This window comes from Thalia democratica, chromosome 1, assembly GCF_965202585.1.
Source record: "Thalia democratica chromosome 1, ktThaDemo2.hap1.1, whole genome shotgun sequence".
NCBI classification, from domain to species: domain Eukaryota; kingdom Metazoa; phylum Chordata; class Thaliacea; order Salpida; family Salpidae; genus Thalia; species Thalia democratica.
The window spans coordinates 73,889,546-73,909,337 of NC_139165.1; the positions used below are offsets into that span (position 1 = coordinate 73,889,546).

A 19,792-nucleotide genomic window follows, 5' to 3' on the forward strand; every position below is an offset into this window, starting at 1 on the left:
AGAAAAAACATGTGCCACTTGAACAGTTATTCTAGTAGACAGTGTTTTGTTTTGCTGCTGCTAAACTAATAAATAATCATGTTTGGTTTTGTTTTTTACTTTCAATTAGCAGCAGCAAAACAGTTGCACGGTTTCGTTTTCAAATCAAAGTTTTGTGGAACAGAGCTCAAGTTGTTGTTTTTGACGTAGGGCTTCATTGTGCCGCCGTAGGTCTGAAAAATAAAGTTAAGCTAGGGAAGTTTTGAATGGCTTTTGCTGATTGGTACTGCTAGATAGGTTTTAATTAGTGTTTTACATCTAATAGAAGCAATATGTAAATGAAGGTAATGTTTAATTAATTCTATAACTAGCTGTTGTTTAATACTTAAGAAGTATAGCTTGTTTAAAAGTAAGTTTGCAACATTTTTAAGGTGTAGTAGTTTAGTAAAACTTAAGTTCTTTTAAAAAAAGTATTCAATATTCACTTATAAAGCTTAGAGTTAACAGTAAAAATTTCTTTTAGAATAGTTGTATAATATTTTAAAATGATAAAAAACAGCTTGAAACTACAATTTAAAAAAAAACATAGAAAGGTAGGTTTTGCTTTAAATATTTTTACCTACAATTGTTTTACACGAAAACTAAGACATTTAACAAAAAGTACATTTTTGTCAAAGAAAGCTATGGTAATATAAATCAAAACAGAGAAGATTAATTTCAAAGTGTTATTTTGTTTTCAGTATTATAAAATGAAGATAACGCATATTTTTTTACAGTTTAAAATAAACTACCATATAAGAATTATATTTAGCACTAAAAAAAATTTTTTTTACTAAGTCAGGTATGCACTATATTTTGTTATTGTATAAAACATGTACATGTTATTGTAATCTTTGTGGTCTTGAGCCAAGTTGCGCAAAATTGCTAGTGAGCTTGCTTAACTGATTCACTGCAAGTTTCAGCTGATTTTTGCTAGTAGTTAGCTGGGATGCAGATTCCATTATTGATTTACTCGCCTCTTTTTTTCTTAGTAGCTGTGTGCTTTGCCTCTTGTCGCCACTGAGAGCAATTTTCTTTCTTTCATGCACATTTTTACGTTTGTACCTCGCAACTTTTGATCACAACAAGGATCGATTTTTATTTTGAATTCGAGCATTGATCATCTGCGAGATTTCAAATGATCCTGTTTTCAATGTTTCAAAAGCGAGCGTCCTAGTATTTAAAGTAGGAATGTCTTGACATCTTGATTTGGTTGTTGACGTGCGGTGCGTTGCTTTGAATTAACCACCATACTGGCATTAATAAGTAAAACTTCTTGATAAATTTAGACTCTATTTTTATTCAAATTACATTTAGCTTTATTTATGTACTTCACAGTTTAATTTATAAATTATCTTTTTAAAAAGGCTTGATGGTTTTCAAAAAAATCATAATTCTTATTTTATACTATTTCAACTTAAAAGTTTTCAGTCTTGCACAATTTACTTAAAATATGGAAAACTTTATGAAAGATAACTTGTTACATCTAAATTCTTCAACAAAAAATTCAAGTTTACCCACAGAAATTAAGAAAGTATTATAAATAACTTAAGTTGTTTTTAATATTCTCTATTTAGTGTTTTTTGTGCCTTTTGAAAGCTAAAGTTATGTCTTATAAACTAAATCTTTAAACATAAGCCATAAAAAAAAATTGCTAAATGTTAAAACCTGATTATTTTTATTTATTTTAGACTTAAAGTATTGAAATATTATACAATGATGGAAAACAAGTTTAGTAAACCATTGTTTTGAAATAAATACATAATTTTTTTGTTCTAATCTACAAACTTTTTTATAGATGTTGTTTTTACACAAAAGTTTACAGTTTTATATTGTGACAATACATAGTAATCAAGTTCTTGAATGCAAGTGTTTTTAAATGATTTTATTTTTAAACAACTGTTTTAGAATTTATTTTTATTAGCCATGGTTTAAAAAATATCAAAAATGATAGTTTATATGTTTCATAAAAGGTGATATTTAGCTTACTAAAGAAACTGTATTGTTTTTTTAAATTATACATATAGTCTTTACATAGAGTTCTACGCTTACTGTAAGTAATTTTAAGTTTTAAAATTAAGTTATTTTTTTTATAAATAAATTTAATATATGCCAACTAAAACTCTTTTGTTTATGTATTTATGTTTTGGTGCATAAAAACTTTCTATAATTTTTTCTATTACATAAATACTTGTTGCTTTATAAGTTTAAATACTTTAATTTTACTAAGTTCTAAGTGTATCTTATACCTGAGATGTTATTTATAAATATACTAAAGAATATATAACAACCAATAGTTTACACACAAAAGTACATTTAAATAAACAAACTAATGGATTGATTTACTTAGTATTGTAGTTTTTTTATTGTAATAATAATTGGAATTTTTATTTCTTTAACACTATCTATAACGATTATAAGTCTTGATTTTTTATTTCAGATTTTATATTAATAAAATAAAGTCAGTTTTCAAGTTTCGTCATATGAAGAAAAACAAAACAGTCTCATAAGTAAGTCTAGTTTGTTAATACTATTTAAAATTAAAAGTTTTTTAATCAAAATAAAGAGCATACTTAATAAAGAGTTTAAAATCAAAAAGTAAAGGTTTTCTTACTAACTAATATTTATGATTTATTGTTTTTAAACACATAACCAAACACAAGTTGTCATTAAAGCTGTTATTGTAAGTTTTTTTTTCTGTTAAAGATCTATAAAAATTTAATACAAAACCGTAAGCGATTCGAGTTAATACAAAAACGTTTAATCGATCGCAAAACAAAATAAAAAACTACTCATTGCGAGCAATTTTCTCGTCTCGACTTTGTAGAGCTTTTTCTGTTGTTTTCGAAAGTATTAATAATTTATGCTGCCATCTCTGCTTCCTATTTTCAAGCCAAAAGCTACTGAAAGCAGCATCATCCTGATGTTTAATGCTGCTTATGTAACAGAGCACGTGCTCTTAAAAAACGTATCGCTACTGTTATCTAAAAAACTACACTATATGAAAACACGCAAAACTTCAAATGTTCTTGCTTGTCTTAGCGGCGTGTATTTCTAAACTACCTTATTTTTCAGTAATATATGGAACTAAATTCTACTAATTTGCAACCCCCTACGTCGTTAGGGGGCCTGACAAACGGTGATCAGAAGCAGTCTGAGGCGCCCCTGCTACCCCCGATCCACGCCGGACAGCAAAACGCCAAAAACAATGGTCCTCCTCCGAACAAGTCGCCCTTCGAGTCGGGCTTCAACAACCAGGACGCCAGTGCAGTGAAACCAAGTAAGCTTTTGAAGTTTTTAAAAGTTAGACTTATGCTTAGATTAAAAAACAAAACTTAGTGTTCTCTGTTTTACCAAAAAAAAATTGGTGGTAATAAACTCCATTGTTCAGTCACTTATTGGTATGCTTATGAAACTTTACATTTTCATAATTGTTCAAAACTAACTTTAAAATGCTCTGTAACTTTCTCATAAAGCTCATTTCGTTTTACAGACTTTGAATTCAGCCAAAGCTTTGATTTTTCATCGATAGGCGACAACAACACCTTCGATGAAAACCAGTGGAAGGGTTCGAGTTTCAGCAACGGTGGAATGAACCTCAACAAAAGCCACCCTGGCAAGGTGGAAATGTACAGCGACCAACCGGTACTCGACATCGGACCTTTATGTTCAAGCCCGAACAACCTTATGATGTCACAGAAAAAGACGCTCACTCAGACGTTTTCCGAGCCTCTCTGCAGCAGTTCCGACACCAACGGCATGAGACAGGCTAAAAACACGTTGAAAGAGCAGCACGCAATCTTCAGTCCCAACGGCGGGCTGAAAAAGCTGCCTTCGCTGAAGCCGGGCGGCATATCAAGCGTCCTGTCGCCGCCCGATAGCTGCCTGAAGAGTCCGATATCAGCGGTACCGAACGGCGTGCAAAACCAGCTGAACATCAGCAAACCGGGAGCGTCCGAGGCTGAAGAGCAGAACCCGCTGAGCATCATGATGGACTTTCAATCGGGCAATCAGAACAACACCACTGAGCAGAGGTAAATTTTTACATACAAATTGTCTAGTAACGCTAACTTATTACAACTTGTACAACTGTTACTTTGAATAGTTTAGTTGTTCATACCTTATAGAAAATTAGTACAACGTAGTACTTTTTATCACGTGCGAAAATTTAAAACTAAAGAAAAACAGACTGTAACTGCATGTTTAGATTAATTTTTGTTAAAATTTTAAGTTAAAGAACATTTCATCACAGTATAATTTAAATTGAGTGTTAGCTTACATTAAAAGATAAACAAAAGGGAAATATACAATTTATGATACATATTATATAAGTTTCTCCATTATACGTAATATGTTTTTGTAAAGTTTAAACAAGTTTAAAAACTGTATTTAAGAAATATTATTAGAAAAACAAAATAAACGCTTTAATTGAACGTTTAATTTATTATCTTTAGACTTATACTTTAATTAATAACAATATTAGGTAATGTTTTTTAGTTTAAACTCCTTAACAATAACTTTAAAGTAGTTTGTTTGTATATTTAAATATGAAAAACGTTTGACTTCTTGGGAATTATAAATTAATATTAGTTTAGCTAAAGTTTCAAGTTTAACTTGTAAGTATCGTTTTACTGACACCTTTTCATAAACTTTTGAAATTGAGTTTTCAATCAGTTACACATGTTAACTACATTATACAATGAGCGTATGCGTGTTACATAATTTAAAACTAGAACAGGCTGAAAAAAGTGCAACTACAGTTTTCTTATAGCAAAACAAAAACAGCATTTTAGTTAAGCCCTCACAATTAGTGCAATCTGAGAGTTTATTGCTTATAACCGCGCACAAATGCACAAGCAGCAGCAGTTGCAATACACAGTTGCAGATTGAACTTGGCTTCGGTACGCGCGCGAGTACTGCTTTGTTTTTCCTTAAAACCAATTCGTCTTATTTCGCTTTTCAAAGAAAGAGAGCTGGGAAAGTTCAAAAACGACGCAAATCTGCACGGCCTCTACGCAGTTTTGCCGCTGTTTTGTGCGCTCACAAAAAACAAACTCAAATACACGTCCTTGTGTGTACGTCCGCGCTTTGCTGCAAGCACAAATCCTATCAAAGAAGCGAAGACGAAATGAAAACTGACAGAAGATTTGTGTTGAAACTGTTGCTTGTGTGAAGTTGCTGGTTCGCACACACGCGCCAACGTGCACGCGCCTCATCGACGAGAGAAAAAGCCAAGAGAAGTGGACGGCGAGGGTTGTTTGCCTTGGAAACTGAAGCACAGCGAGGTCTCAAGCCCCGATCAGCGTTTTTTTGAACAAAAAAAAACTTTTCTGTGTTCATTTTCGCCTGCCCCCCTTTTTTCTGTTATTTTTTTTTTCAATCGGTCGCCGTTTCGTCGGTCTCAGTGTGTTTTTGCCAGTTTTCAGCGTTTGCCATTCGAAAAGCTGTTAAACTTTGGCTTTTTTTGTGCGGCCACATGCTTTCTGGTCATCTGTACGCGCTGGTTTACGTTGAAAAGGTCGAGTCTAGAGGATTCTTAAAAGTAAGGATCGAGTCTTTGTTTTTACAGCTAAATAGAGGAATTTCTTTTTTTTTAAATACACTAAAATGTCGAAAACATTTAAACTTTAAACAAAAAACAAATTTAAGTAAGTAATTTATTTTATTTTGAAGAGGTGTTTAAAATTAAAGTGCTAAAAGTAGCTTTGTCTCAGATTGTGGGAAGTAAGTAGACTAGATCAAAGCTTAAGCTTAAATTGATTGACTATATTTAAAAATTATAACAGGTTTTTAATTTAATAAAGTCGTTTTAGTTTAACAGTTTCAAGAAGTTTTTATTTTTCGAGTTTGATTTTAAAAACGTTTAAGTCGTAGAACTTTTTTTCAATTGGGACTGAATTTATTAGGCGTTTAACCAATTTAAAATTTAAAACTTTAAGTTTTACTTTATTACAAAAATACAAAATGATAATTCCAAACTTAACTACAAACTTTTTGTTTGGACACCATTACAAACGTTTATTCATTGCTGCCCCAACAGTGCACTCAACGCTTAAGCGCACAGTTCAATTAATAATGTAGTAGTAACTCAGTATGGGCGCATTGTAACGTCAATCAATACAAGTGAAAACACAGCACATAGATGCGATGATGTCACACGACCAGCGACCACGTTTGAAGCTCGCAGCTCACCTACACAAGAGAGCTCCACACACAGTGAAATAACAGTGAAAAGTTTTTTCAATTTTTCGTTTCGCAGACTTCTGAAGTGATATCATTGTAGCGGAATGAGTCATGCTGCCTTCAACTGCTTCAACCACTCTTTCCCTTTTCGCTTCTATTACTCACTACTAAGCGCACTCTTCACTCTTTTTTTCTACCGTCATCAGCATATTTTTCCATGCCATAGGAAGTAAATTCAACAAAACCAATAGTCTGTTTCGCTGCTAGCGTATGAAACTTCATTTCATAGAAACATCTGTGATCAACGCAGCAAAGTTTTTTAAAGCTTTTTGTTTTGTTCTGTTTTAAATATTTATTGTGTCAGCTGCTTAGCTGAAGATTGCTTGTGTAAATTTTGGTTTTGACTGTTTCTTAACAAAAAAAGAGTTTAATTTCAGAGTAAATTATTGCATTATTTTAAAACTTATAAACTTTATTTTTATATAAACTTTAACATACACTTTTATTACATAATCAAACAGTTTTAAAACTAAATGTATATAATTATTATAGATATTATATGCAGAAAAGTTTACGTTAAGTATGTACAACAAATAAAAAACAAGTTGGTTAACTACTACTAATTCAATAAAAATATCATTTGTTATCTGATTAAATATAAGTAAAAGAAACTATAGGAAACCAATTACATTTATTACATTTCAATAACTTATTTAAGTATTACTGTTTAAAAGTAGTAATAAGTAGTACTGTTTAAAAAATAGCTTAAAATTACTTACCACAGATTTTGTTTTAATTTAAAAATGAGCGTTTGCTTTGATGCATTTTAAAAGACAAGCAAACAATTACTTTAATATAACCGAGTGATTCATTTATCCAACAGTCGGTTGTTCGAGAATAGAGACATCGTTTCAAGCACGACGGTCGCCCCCATCCAGCAGCAGCCACCGTCCCTGACAACCGCAATGAGAGTGCAGGTCAACGACGCGACCATGCCCTCGCCGCAGCAAGCAGTCACCAAGCCGTCCAAGTTGCCGGGCAACGCCAACGGCGGCGGGGAGATGTCGGCCGGGGCGTCCCCCCACCAAAACCAAACCAGGACCGACAACTTTAAGGCCAAGTTCGCTTTTGACGCGGCCGCCACCGCGGAGCTCCGCAAGCAGGACGGAAGCCCCATACCGGAGCCGCCCAAGTCGGCCGGACCGCAGATCGGAGTGCACCAGTCGCCCCTGCACGAGTTGAGCACCCACGCGTCGCCTCTGAGCGTGCCGCCGCTCAACGTCACCAAGGGCCAGTACGAGCGGTCAAAGTACAACAAGCCCGAGTTCGGAATGAACCAAGGCGTTGAGAACAGCGCAAACCTGGACGGCCAGAAGCCAACCATAAAAGCCCCGATAGCAAACCTGCCCATGGCGTCTCAGAGCCAGACTACGAGTTCGGCGGCTGACACAAAAAGCATCGCGGCGATAAACAGCACCGCAGCCAACACGCCGTTCGCTGACGACAAGAACCTGAAACTGGACATGGCTTCAACGGATCAGACCGTCGACGACCTGTTTGGCGACGCGGCCCTGAACGGGATACCGGAAAGCGACCTTTTTATGAAAAGTGGAAAAGAGGACCTTGAACCCCTTCAGCAAGATGAAATTTTTGCAATTTTAAAGAATGAAAACCCCAGTGAGATGACGGGCGGCACCTTGAACAACGACCCGACGTTCTTCGCGACCAGCTCATCAAACAAAAAGTTTGATACGGCTGAGATTGACAGCATCTTCTCGAACACGAGCATGATTCCCGAGAACGGGAGCCTGTCCTCATTTTCGTCGGCAAACCAGACAATAAGCAAAATGCCACCACCACAGGTATGTTGTAGTTTAGCGTTTAAAATTAATTTTAAGTGTTAACAAACGTATTTGGTACATATTTACTAACTTGGTTGTATAACTTTTAAAGTAAACGTTTATCTCTGAGCTTGTAATATTTAAAACCTTAAACTTTTGTGCAAAACCGGAATGCAGCAGCGAAGTTAATTGTAAAAACTTGACTTCACGTTTTAACAAGCTAAAAACAATTGCCTTAACACACCATTTATTGAAGCACTGCAGTAGTAGTGACACACATAAATACGCAATGACGTGACACACAAGACGCTAATTAAACTGTCAATCCGGCATTGTGTGCTCTCGAATACTTGCAGCGTATTAATAAAGTACGATTGCCCGATCAGGCCTTGTAAGGATTGTTTTCGTTTCGTCGAGTGCAATTCCGAAGGGAAATGATCTTGATTTGTTTCGAGTACTCGTTCTAAAACTTTTTTTTTCAAATAATACAAGTTTTTGAAAATTTAACAATTGTTTTCCTGACTATAATGTTTTACATGCTAACAATTAGTTTCTGTTATTTATTGCTAGTTTTTATATTAACTTAGCTTTCAAGCAATAACTAATAGCTACTCAAGTACTAAATACTAAGCCTTGACTACAAATTAAAAAAAAAGAAGTTTAGCCTTTGATAACAGAGCTTCAGTTCTTTTTAGTTCAGTTAACCTAGAACTAAATTGCTAGATAACATGATAACCGTCTTCATAAAAAATCACAGCAGAACAACCAAGCAGAAGGAGGCAGCACCCAGCAGCCAGCCAACTCCTCGTTCGGAGCAAACTCCGACTTCCTATTCAGTCCCCCGCAATCGTCGGAGGCCAACTTTGGAGGGGTTTCGGCGGCCAGCTCGCAAAAGTCCCACTTGCAAGAGATTCTGGGCGAATCTGACACAAGACAGTGAGTTATAATTATGAACTTGTTAATATTTATAAGGTGTTTTGGTTATGAAATAAATGAAAGCATAGTTTTTTCCATTAAATTAGTTGTTAAGTATTAAGCATTTAAGTATAGTTATGTTGCAAAGTGTGAAAAAAGCTGAAAATAAATAAAACTTTAGCAGACTATAAATGTAATAAAGTATATGTTTGTGAAGTTCAGATAGCTCATCACTTTAAAAGAAATTATGTATTTAAGTACTTATTATAAGTAGTATTTGCCATAACACAGTTTTAAGAACTATGCTTAAAACAATAGTTTGTGATATGCATTTACTTTGTTATTCAATCTAAATTAAAACAAATACAAAAAGGATTTAATAGCATGGAACTTGATACTTTGGCTAAAAGTTTTTCAAACTTTATGCTAGGTAAAAACTTGAAAAGTATAATTAAAAATTGTTTTATAAGAATAATCATTTATATTTTTATTAAGCTAAACAAAAGCTTGAAAACTTTTTACACCAAGTAATTTTATTGCCTTTTTGTCATTTTTTTCAAAAAGTCAGAAAATCGTCAATTTGTAACTATTAGTGACTGTCAAAGTTTTTTTTTAACAACCAGTTTACTATGAATTAAATATGACGTAATTTTGATTATGCTATACAATTTTAGAAACATGGTTTACTTGAGCTATTTATAGAAAACGCTGTTATTTTTATACATTTATATAAGAACCTAATAAATAATCTTAAGGTATTAAAAAATAAATCTTAGTTACTAAGATAGATCTGCCTTACAGTTTTTGAAAACTTACTATTGTGTTCAATTGTTGTGCAAGAATAGTTTTACAAAAGTAATGTTGGTCAAACAAATCACTAGAGTTGGAAAAAATGCTAAAAATGTTTCTCTTACATCACTTAAGGGTACCACGCTATTGATAGCAAAACAAAGCTCTTATGAAAACAACGGTAAAGAGAAACACAGTTTATTATTCCACTAAAGTTTCACTTTTCTTTTGTAAAAACTTTGCTTATTTTCTCTTATCTTTTCTGTTTACAATACACTATGAATAAAGATGCAAAGTATGAAATTAAAAATAGGTACTTGGTTAAAACAAGAAAATTAATAAGTTTTAAACAAGCTTATTTATCTTAATAGATTGAAATAAAGTTTGATTTTCTTCAAAAGATAGCTCTACAGCGCTGCCTTGCGGCATAAATGTTACTAACGGCGTTAAAATTGTGGCGCTGTAACTCCATTTACAAAGATTGATTTGGCGGACTATGTTATAGTTGAGTGGTTATCATTTAGTTAACTAATTAACTTTCTATTACCTTACTTGTTTGAATCTTAATTGTAATAGAAGGATTATAATCATGTTACAGTAAGTTGTTAGTTTTAAACTTTAAGCTCGTAATTAAAGTTGTAAAATATAACTAAGAAATAAAGAAAACATAAATAAAACAATTATTTTCATAATAGCTTTTATAAGTTAAGTTGAGATAGTTTATTTACCTTAACATAAATCACAGCTAATTTTAATTAGTTTAATTTTTTTGATACATTTTCAACAAAAAAAGCTTTTTGTTGCACAATGTGTTTGTTAGTTGGCTACACAGAGTTCGAACAAGGAAGTTCAACTTTTTCAAGCTTCAGTTCGCATGTTTTTACACTGTTACCGTGCTTCGAACGCTTAGTACCTGCGCTGCTAGCACAAAGGCCTTCAGCAGCCACAACAAGCAAACAAGCACAAAGTTTTCTTTCTCTTGCCTCTCGGCGAGTTATCGACGAATTAAAAACTTCTTATCGTTTTTCGCTCACACAAAGAACAACAATAATTTCATCAATTTTTTCTGCTCTCAGTGCTTTTACGTGTGTAATGCTTACATGTTTCTGATAGATATAAAATCTTTCTGGCTCAAAAGGCCATCATTTTTGGTTGTGCATTCTAGCTGTAAGAGCCTTTTTTGGTTTCTCGGTTTTTTGTAGCTTATCGTAGGAGTCAGTTTTCTGAAATTGCTCATACTACGTATACTTTTTTACGATGCCGAAAGATTACGATTACGAGTTTATTGAGTTGTGCGAGGCTGAGTTTAGTGAGCAAAGCAAGGCTATAAAAAAAATGTTACGGACCCACATTCTTTGCAGGCAAAAAAGAAGGTTTATTTTTAGTTTTTTTTTTATTTTTTTAAAAGAATAGTCAATGGAAAAATTCTTAAATACATAAAATATTTAGATTTTTGTAAGCAGTAGCGCATAGCTCAAGTAGAGCGTACTGTTTTGTAAACATGCAGCGCACAACTTGATGAGGTTTTTGCGTTTTCTAAAGTAAAACTTGAATTAAAACCATAAAAATTTTACTAAGTAAGGTAAAAGTATTTTTAAGTCTACTAATTACAGTGTTTTTTAAAATAAAAATCTCTAAATGAGTCAAATTTTAAATTTAAAGTTTAGAATTAGATTTCATTTTTCTAGAGTCAAACAAATTACTAATTTGATATGATAATATTAAATATAACTTAAAAGAAATAAATTAAAAGTTAGAAAACAGTTCGATAGAAAATTGATAAAAAAATTTATAGTTTAAATGTTCAAGTCTTGCCTAAGGCAAAAATTTAGTGAAAAATTACTATAGACTTAAAAAAGTATATTTGTAAATTATATTTTTTCATAACATAGTAAACATTTATGATTTCTATACTGTTATAAAAAACAAAATAATTTCATAAAGTGTTGCTTTTTTACTTAATAGGGCTTAATATAATTGTGCTAAAATAGATTCCTGTAACCTCTGAAGTAAAACAAGTCTATTTAGTCGCCTTTAATGCACCAAAAGTAAATATAAACTTTACATCTAAGACAGCACAGCACAAAACTATTACCTACTTAACACCTCATTTTTTAGGCTGGCAAAACTCGGAACAACTCCGACCACATTCAGCGGCGCCGCAAGCGGAGGAACCGTCATGAAGAACCCTCAAGCCGCCAGACCCCAGCCGATGGGCGACCCCCTCGCAGATCCGAGTATGGGCCAGAACCGTCAGATGCTGATGAACCAGCCGAACCAGCAGCAAAAAGTCCAGATGGGGATGGCGGGGCAGCAGCGCCCGGTGGGCGGGCCGCAGCAGCAGCCAGGGAGAAAAAGGCAGCAAAACCCGTCGCAGATGTTTCCCGACCAGATGGGCGGCAACGGACGCTTTTCCCGGGGTCCCATGCCCGGTGTCGTTCATCACGTGGGTCCGAGCGGCCCGGCCAACCAAATGGGTCCGCTGGATTTCGACAGCTCGGGGCTAATAGGAATGCCGAGTAACAGCCCTTTTCCGGACCACAACCAGCCCGGCGGAATGACGAGGCCTTTTCAGGGAGGCGCCGGTATGATGAACATGGGGCCGCAGCAGTTCAGAAACGACGGCGGTCCGGGAGGTGACCAGCAGCTGCAGGACCTGATGAGCCCGATCGGTCAGGGTTTTCCAAACAGCTCTCAGCCTAACATGAATATGCAACCTCCGCAGCCTAACAGGAGGCGCATGCCGCCCATGGGCAGCGATCCCATGATAATGGGACCAATGTCCGGAGGAATGCCCGGCATGCAGCAGGGTCAGAAGGTGCCCATTAACCCGATAGGTGGTCTGCAGAACACCGTTAATCAGATACCTGATTTCAACGGTTGCGGCAATGCTAGCAACACAGGCGGCAGAAGTACAGACATCAGCCCGTACAACGGTCCGAGGTCCATCACCAACCAGACCAACCTGAGTCCCGGAGGGATGATGCTGAACCCATTGGCGAGTGCAGACAAACGATCGGCCGTGCCAGATGAAAATACGCCGTCTGCTAAGATGAGGAAAAGGGTAGTTTCGACTGACAGTAAAGACGATACAAAGAAAGGTTTGTTTTATAATCATTTATTATTGTTTAAACAAATAAGTTGTCAAACATATTTTATTAAATGCTTTCTAGGATAAATAAAACATTTATAAGTATTATAATATTATGATTTTTATACAGATGGAAGTAAAAAGCGCCGTAAGAAAAAATCCAAAGAAGGTAATTTGCAACTTTTCTATTTATTATAGCTTAATTTATAGTAAAGTTAAACTTAAATTACTCAACAGACAACTCGAAACGCGGTGCGGGTGTCGGAGTCAAGCGTGGAAGCAAGAACTCGGACGGACCGGGCAAGGTAAAGCGTGTCACAACCTTGACACGACCGCCGGCCCATCCACAGCAGGGACATTCCTTGAACTGCGTCTTCACCACTCCGATGGCGAACCAGGCCGCGCAGCTCGTGCACCAGCGCAAAGTGCCCAGCATCTACTACCCCTACCACCACACGGGCGACTTTCGCCTCGGCCCGCAGGTCCCCATTCGCATGACGCCGCCCCAGATGCAGGGCAAGTTTCCCGGCCAGCCGCATCCGGGCATGCAGCCGCTCTTCCGCAGTCCGCTCCCCGCCGGCGCCAATTCTCCCATCGTGGTGGGGGTTGGCGGTCCCGCTCGAATGCCAAACGCGAAGAATTCCGGCGTGATTGCCAGCAGCCCAATGCACCCTGGCCGCCCGAACAGCCGTCCGATAGACGTGGGCCCTGCAACCATGATGAACCCCCACGACCCGTTATCAGGCAACCCTTCCGCGATGCGGGGACCGGGAGTCGACCCGCAGCCGAACCCGATGGTGAGCGTTTGCATTACAACCTTTTCTAAATTATATTTCGTGTTTTTAACGCTGGTGTTTTTCTTAGGCACACCAGTCGTCATCCGCAATAACAACGAGCACCGGTCCTTTGACGAAGGCGGACAAGCTGAAGCAGTTGGATCACATCAAAAACATCTTGACCCACACGCCCAATCGTTAGTTTGTTTACATTTAAAATTAATGTTTTGAAGCTTAACCGAAATCTAACTTTGTTTCAATTAGACCCAATGAAGTCTGCTCAAAATCAAATGCACGCCAACAACCCGAGACACAACGGCCCGTTCAACCACAGCATGCCAATTCCGCCGAACGGCCACCTCGGCATGAACATGCCCAACGGCAAGATGAGGCCGAACGGACCGGACGCGATGAAGTACGCCATAACTTCGGGCCTCCAGAAGACCTTGCAGGAAAACAACGTGCCCCACACACAGATTGACGATAAGCATCTGATGACTCAGATCACCGTAAGCTAGTTTAAATATATAATTGAACAGCTTTGAAAGCATTTATAAGTTTAACATTTTTAATTAGAAATTAGTTTGATTTTACGTACAATGCGTTACAGTTATTTTTTTTAGGAGTACAACAAACATAGAAAGTCTAACAAAAAGAACGATGCACAAGCTTCGGGCATGGCCGGACCGAGCCACATGGCAATTGTTGACCCCAACGGGCCTCCTCCGCCTTACAACGGAATGGGCCCCAGAATGGCGTACCCTAACGGCCCTCAACCAATGGGAGGGATGTACGGCATGCAGCCAGACGGAAGAATGATTCGCGGCCCGATCGGCCCAATGGACAAAGCGGTGAGGCTTCCGAACAAGGCCATGGGCGTACCGAGGGTCCCGATGGGACAATCCAGACGCCCCATGGGTTACTCAAACGGTCCCTACTTGAGAGGTCAGATGCACCCGGGAATGATGCGACCGGGAGCTCACCCCGACATGCAGCAAAGCGGCTTTCCTTTGTCGGACAAGCTGAAAAATCTGTACAGACCCGACCAAGGACAGATAATGCAGCCGTCAGGGCCATCGATCTACCCGGACGTGCCCGAAAATCGCCAGGACTGGTACGCCGCAAACGGGCAAATGTTGAGGATGGGACAGAGGGGAGCTCCCGTCAGCCAGCAGCAGCAAGGAATTCCAGCCAGCATGCAGCCCGACATGAGTAGGATGGGGCCGCAGCAGAACGTGAGAATGATGAACAGCGCGGGACCGGCCATGCAGAAAATGAACCAGCAGCCAGCGATGGCAGGTTTCGACCCGCTCACTACGATGCAGCCAGACATGAACGCTGCCGGAAGCATGCCAGACCCGAGCGTGCAAAACCCGGGCGGAGTGCCAAAGTCACCTTTCATGGGTAAATTAAATATTTTTTTATGTTTTTCAAGGGATAGTTTTTATTTTTGTATATAAAATTTAAGTTTATATTTTTTCCAAAAATAGATATTGTAGTAAAAATAAAATCAAATAGATTAACGTGAAAGCTTTCTAGGACGTCAAAGCAACGGGATCGCACAGAGTGGGCAAGCTGCCATGATGGGCGACCCGCTCAACAGCCAGGCGCCAATGCAGGTTCAGCGCTCACCATTGGTCACCAAATCGCCAGCCATGAACGCGAAGATGAACGCCCAGCAGTCGTCCGCACAGTTCGCTCCCAACCAGCAGGTCAACATGGTCGACACCAGCGTCTCCATGATGCCTCCCACGTCATCCACGAGCCAAGCTGATCTTTTCGGTTCCAACGGTCCACTGGTAAGTGTTTGTGTTATTAACAAATATTTTTTAAAATTCTACATTGTTTTTAGCCAAAAAGTATTGTCAGCCAATAAAATTGAGTTGTTTAAAAAATTAAACAAAGCTACTTGTTGAGATCTCTTGAGTTGCTAAAATCTACTGCGTATCTTGAACAAAATATTGGTGAAAAAAGTTCAATTTGACAGTCCTTTAGTCAAGTAAACACCTTTAATTCTAGGACATGCCACCGATCAACAACCAGGCGCCGGTCGCTCAAAACGACGCCAACTTCGGCCAGAACAACCCGGTGCCGGACCCGCTCGGCATGGGGCAGATGATGCCCGGACAACCCAGCATGAGCCAGCAGCAGCGCCAGCAGCAGATGGCGATGGAGAGGAAGCAGATGGAGGCGCAGAGGCAGCAGAAGCTGATGAGCATGCAGGCCAACCAGCAGATGGCAGCCAGGAGCACGCCGATGAGGGTCAACGCCTCGCCCAGCATGCAGCAGGCCGGAGGAAGCAACAACGGGGGAATGATGATAAACCAGGTGAACAATAAAAAAATGATTCACTTAAACTATGTTGCTGGCTAAAACGTAAAGCACTTTGATCTCACAGTGAGAAACTGACAAGTTATTTAGTAAACTGTAAACTTTTTAAAATAGATATAATAACAGGTAAATTGTTTTAAAAGAAAAATTAATAATTCAACCAAACAATTTAACCAGCAGAACATGCCTGCATCTAACATGGCGGGGCACCAAAACCAGATCGGCATGACGTTCAACTTGGACGGAATGCTGCCGGCCGACAAGCCGTCCCAGACTCTCTCTTACTTTCCGTCGAACAACAACGGACCTCAGCCCGGTCCGCAGCAGGACAGAATGATGAACAGGAACCAGGCCAACCCGCAGAGCAGTGCCAGGTAAATTTTACTCTTGACCCAACATTAAAACTATTGGTGAAAAGTTTAGGTGAACCAGTTACAAATATAGTTTTAGTATAAAACAAAAAAAAAAATTATTAGGCTCTTTTGTCTATATAATTTATGAGTTTAATTTAAAGAAGTTTAACCCTGAAAAACCTACTTATTTTCGTGCTGCATTCTCAAAAACACTCCGACCGAACAGGTTCCAGCAGCGCCACGCGCAAATGCAGCAGCAGAGAGGCGCGATGATGACCGCGCAGCAGCAACCGCAGCAGCAGCAGCCTGGCTTCCACGGCTTCAACGGAGGACAACAGCCCCATGGTCAGCAGCAGATGAACGGCCAAGGGGGGTTTGATCCCTTCAGCATGTCGAACCAGCAGCAGCAGCAACAAGCGTGGGAAGCGCAGATGAGAGCGCCGCAGCAGGTACAGAGGCAAGGTCCAGGTCAGGCCGGCTTCCCAGCCAACGGACGCATGTAGGCCGATGGGTTTCTATTTTCGATCGCGCGCAACCGATTTCTGGTTCAGTTTATTTTTGGTGCGCGCAAGAGTGTTGTTTTGATTGTTTATTTTTTGCGTTTTTACACTGACTTACACTTTACCTTTCGTGTACAGCTTCGAAAATTATTTGGTGTTAACTTCTGATTATACAGGTGTTTTACTTTTTGAAATGAGCTGCTAGCGTATAGCTTATTGATTTAAACTTTTATGCCAAAGTGTTATAAAAAAAAACATAGCTTGTTAAAAAACTGACTGCGAAAGTTTTTCGACATTTTACGAGGTGCATTCCTTATGAAAATTTCGTCAAAATTTGCAGTGATTCTGTTAGGTAAAGTTGACTTTCTACGTTTTTCTAAGTTTAATTTTTTGTTTTTGAATGTTTATATTTTGCGGAAAGTTTGTCTTCCACCTATATTTTTCGTTTTTGATGCCTTTCAGTGAAAAATGATTCAAACATGACAATGTTTTTATCGCTTCTTACTGGTGCTAAAAAAGAACTAAACATATTTTTTGATACCTATTTTGAACTAGAAGTAGTGCTAATTTTGATACAAATTACCTCTAAAATTGAGTAAAAAAAGTACATAATAACTAATGAACTGATATTTTCTTTTCGATAGCATCAATACTTTTAATTATTTGAAAATAAATAAAATTACATCAAAAAGAGTTATAAATAAGTTTTTTTTTTGTGTCTGGACTTATGTATTTATGTACTTATACAACTTGTTTTAGTGTTTAATCAAGTCTACTTTCGAAACATGTTTTTAATTAAAAGTTCGTTAAATTTTAAGAAAATTAAATGAGTTTAATAATAAAATCCATAAATGTTACACAATTTTTTTTACTACTTAGATTGTGTCTTTCGAAGGTGTAATGCGTATGTCCAAAATACCTTATAATCTTTTTTGCTTGTAATTTTTTTACAGCTATGGCTAATAAACTAGTTGGTTTTACCCTTTTAAAATTAAATAATATTTTAAGAATTTAGAGTATAAATACTTTTTAATTGTTTTGTTAATATAAAAATTGATCGAATGAATTACCACTAAGCCATAGCTGTTTTTTATTTTGAAATAATGAGTTTTACCTAAGTTATGATATGAAGTTTTTCTCTTACTACGTTACTGGCTAAAATTGTTAAAAGTTTAGATATCGCCAACTTTTTCTTTTCCTTCGAGTTGTTTTAGTTGATAATAAAAATTGTATCTTGTAAATCAAAATTATTTCCTATAAACTTCTAAAAAAGTTTATTGTTAACTTTTGTACTGGTTTTTAAGAACGCTTACACTATAACTTTAGATAAAGAGCATGATTATTATTGTAGTTCCAATAAAACTATCTTGAAAATGAAGTTAGAACTACGTCAATAGTTTTTAATTTTAGCAAAAGTAGTCCAAGTATTTTAGTAATTTTGTTGTAGAATGTAGATAGTGAAAAAAAAAAATATCGATTACTTTTTTTGTTACTAACTTAGTCTAACCAATAACAAAAGCTTTTCATAATTTTGATTTTGCAATATGACAATAAAAATGTTACGTTTTTTATAGCGTGCAAGTGTTTTAGGATATGTAGGTGGTACTTTTAAGTTTAAGTAAAATCAAATATCTTTTGTGGTCACAATTAATTTATAATGTAGTAATGAAGTTTACCGTACTTTTAGAAACAGTACTTATAAACTATTCACAACAAAAGTTGATCATTACTTTAAAACTTATCATAATTCTATTTCAATTAGACACTTTTACAATAACCTAAAAGTAAGCAAGCCATAAAATAGAATTAAAGCTTTAATTACGTTTTAAAAAATGTATAAACTACAAACTAAAAGTAATTGATTTTAAGTTTGTAGCTAGGGATAACTTAGATCTTTAGCATCAAACTGTCAACACAAACAACACTGACCAAGATTAAAATACCAATTATTAACAAAAGAGAATGTTAATAAAAACAATATGACTCCTTAACTATTTTTTTTTTCAAGCTTATTTAATTTTGCTTTTAAAAACAAAGCTATACTTTTGTCTTGGTTTATCTAAAACTTGAAAGAAAGTTTTTAGTTATATATCACAACATGATAATACTTACTTTTTTAGCTATGTATTTTAAAACGTTAAAGACTCTACAACAAATTTTCTTAAACTCACTTTCATAAACTTCCCTTTTTTCGCCCTCATTACTGGCCCCTGAATATCTAGTGTAGGATAAAAAAATTTCGCAAGTAGTGTCTAACATCTCTGTTTTATTTCAATGCAAATCACAGAATATCTAGTTTAAGTTTCTTATTTCTCGTAAAATGTATCTAAATATCCCCTTATAGTACCTCCTTATATCCCTTATATATTACTAATCATGTCCCCTCCTATGCAACCTATCGCCTCCTAAAATGGCCCCAAGGGCTATATGGACCACTTAAGAGTCTCTGCTCTACTGGTTCACTATAAATTAATTTTTAAAAACTAAAATACTTGCTATACTTTTCAAAACATACTTTAAACAATTATAAGCTTAGAATGATCTACTAGCATACGAAGTCTGTATAATATATGCTTAATTTATTGTAATTAGTAATTTTGATAAAACAAACTGTTCATTAACTTTAAGTTAAATGAATCACTATAGCATATGTAAATAAAACTTTTGATTTCAATAAACTTATAGTAGTTATATGAGTAAACTACATACTTTTAGTTTGGTTAATTTGAATAAAAAAAGAATTAAGATGTACTCTGGAACTTGTCGTTTAAAACTCAACGTAAAAGTTAGTAAGTATCTTAAAGGTGTTGTTTAACTAAAAAAACTTTCGTAAGGTTGGATGAAGCATAAGTATTATATAAAAAGCATGTTCCATACTTTTAAGTTCTGTATTCGTACACCAAGTCCTTGGACCAAATTTTTTGAGCGTTTTTTTTGTAGTTCAATAAACAATACTACCTATAAAACATTTACTAGTAGCCTTAAATTTAATTAT

General features: G+C 36.4%; 1 protein-coding gene across 4 annotated transcripts; it reads left to right on the top strand.

The window, feature by feature from the left end:
- Positions 1-2,457: 2,457 nt before the first annotated feature.
- Positions 2,458-17,991, top strand: LOC145849207 (uncharacterized). Of its 4 annotated transcripts, none has more exons than XM_082954335.1 (15): positions 2,458-2,528; positions 3,094-3,298; positions 3,512-4,052; positions 7,085-8,063; positions 8,800-8,978; positions 11,865-12,847; positions 12,968-13,006; positions 13,075-13,634; positions 13,702-13,810; positions 13,878-14,122; positions 14,237-15,017; positions 15,153-15,412; positions 15,633-15,941; positions 16,122-16,318; positions 16,524-17,991. In XM_082954335.1, exons 2-15 carry the CDS (start codon positions 3,100-3,102, stop codon positions 16,798-16,800), a joined length of 5,658 nt encoding a protein of 1,885 aa, XP_082810461.1. In that variant the 5' UTR covers positions 2,458-2,528; positions 3,094-3,099; the 3' UTR covers positions 16,801-17,991. The 4 variants fall into 4 exon arrangements, with proteins under 4 accessions (XP_082810461.1, XP_082810471.1, XP_082810480.1 ...); XM_082954345.1 differs by having other exon boundaries at positions 16,125-16,318; XM_082954354.1 differs by having other exon boundaries at positions 8,803-8,978.
- The last annotated feature ends 1,801 nt before the right edge of the window (positions 17,992-19,792 follow it).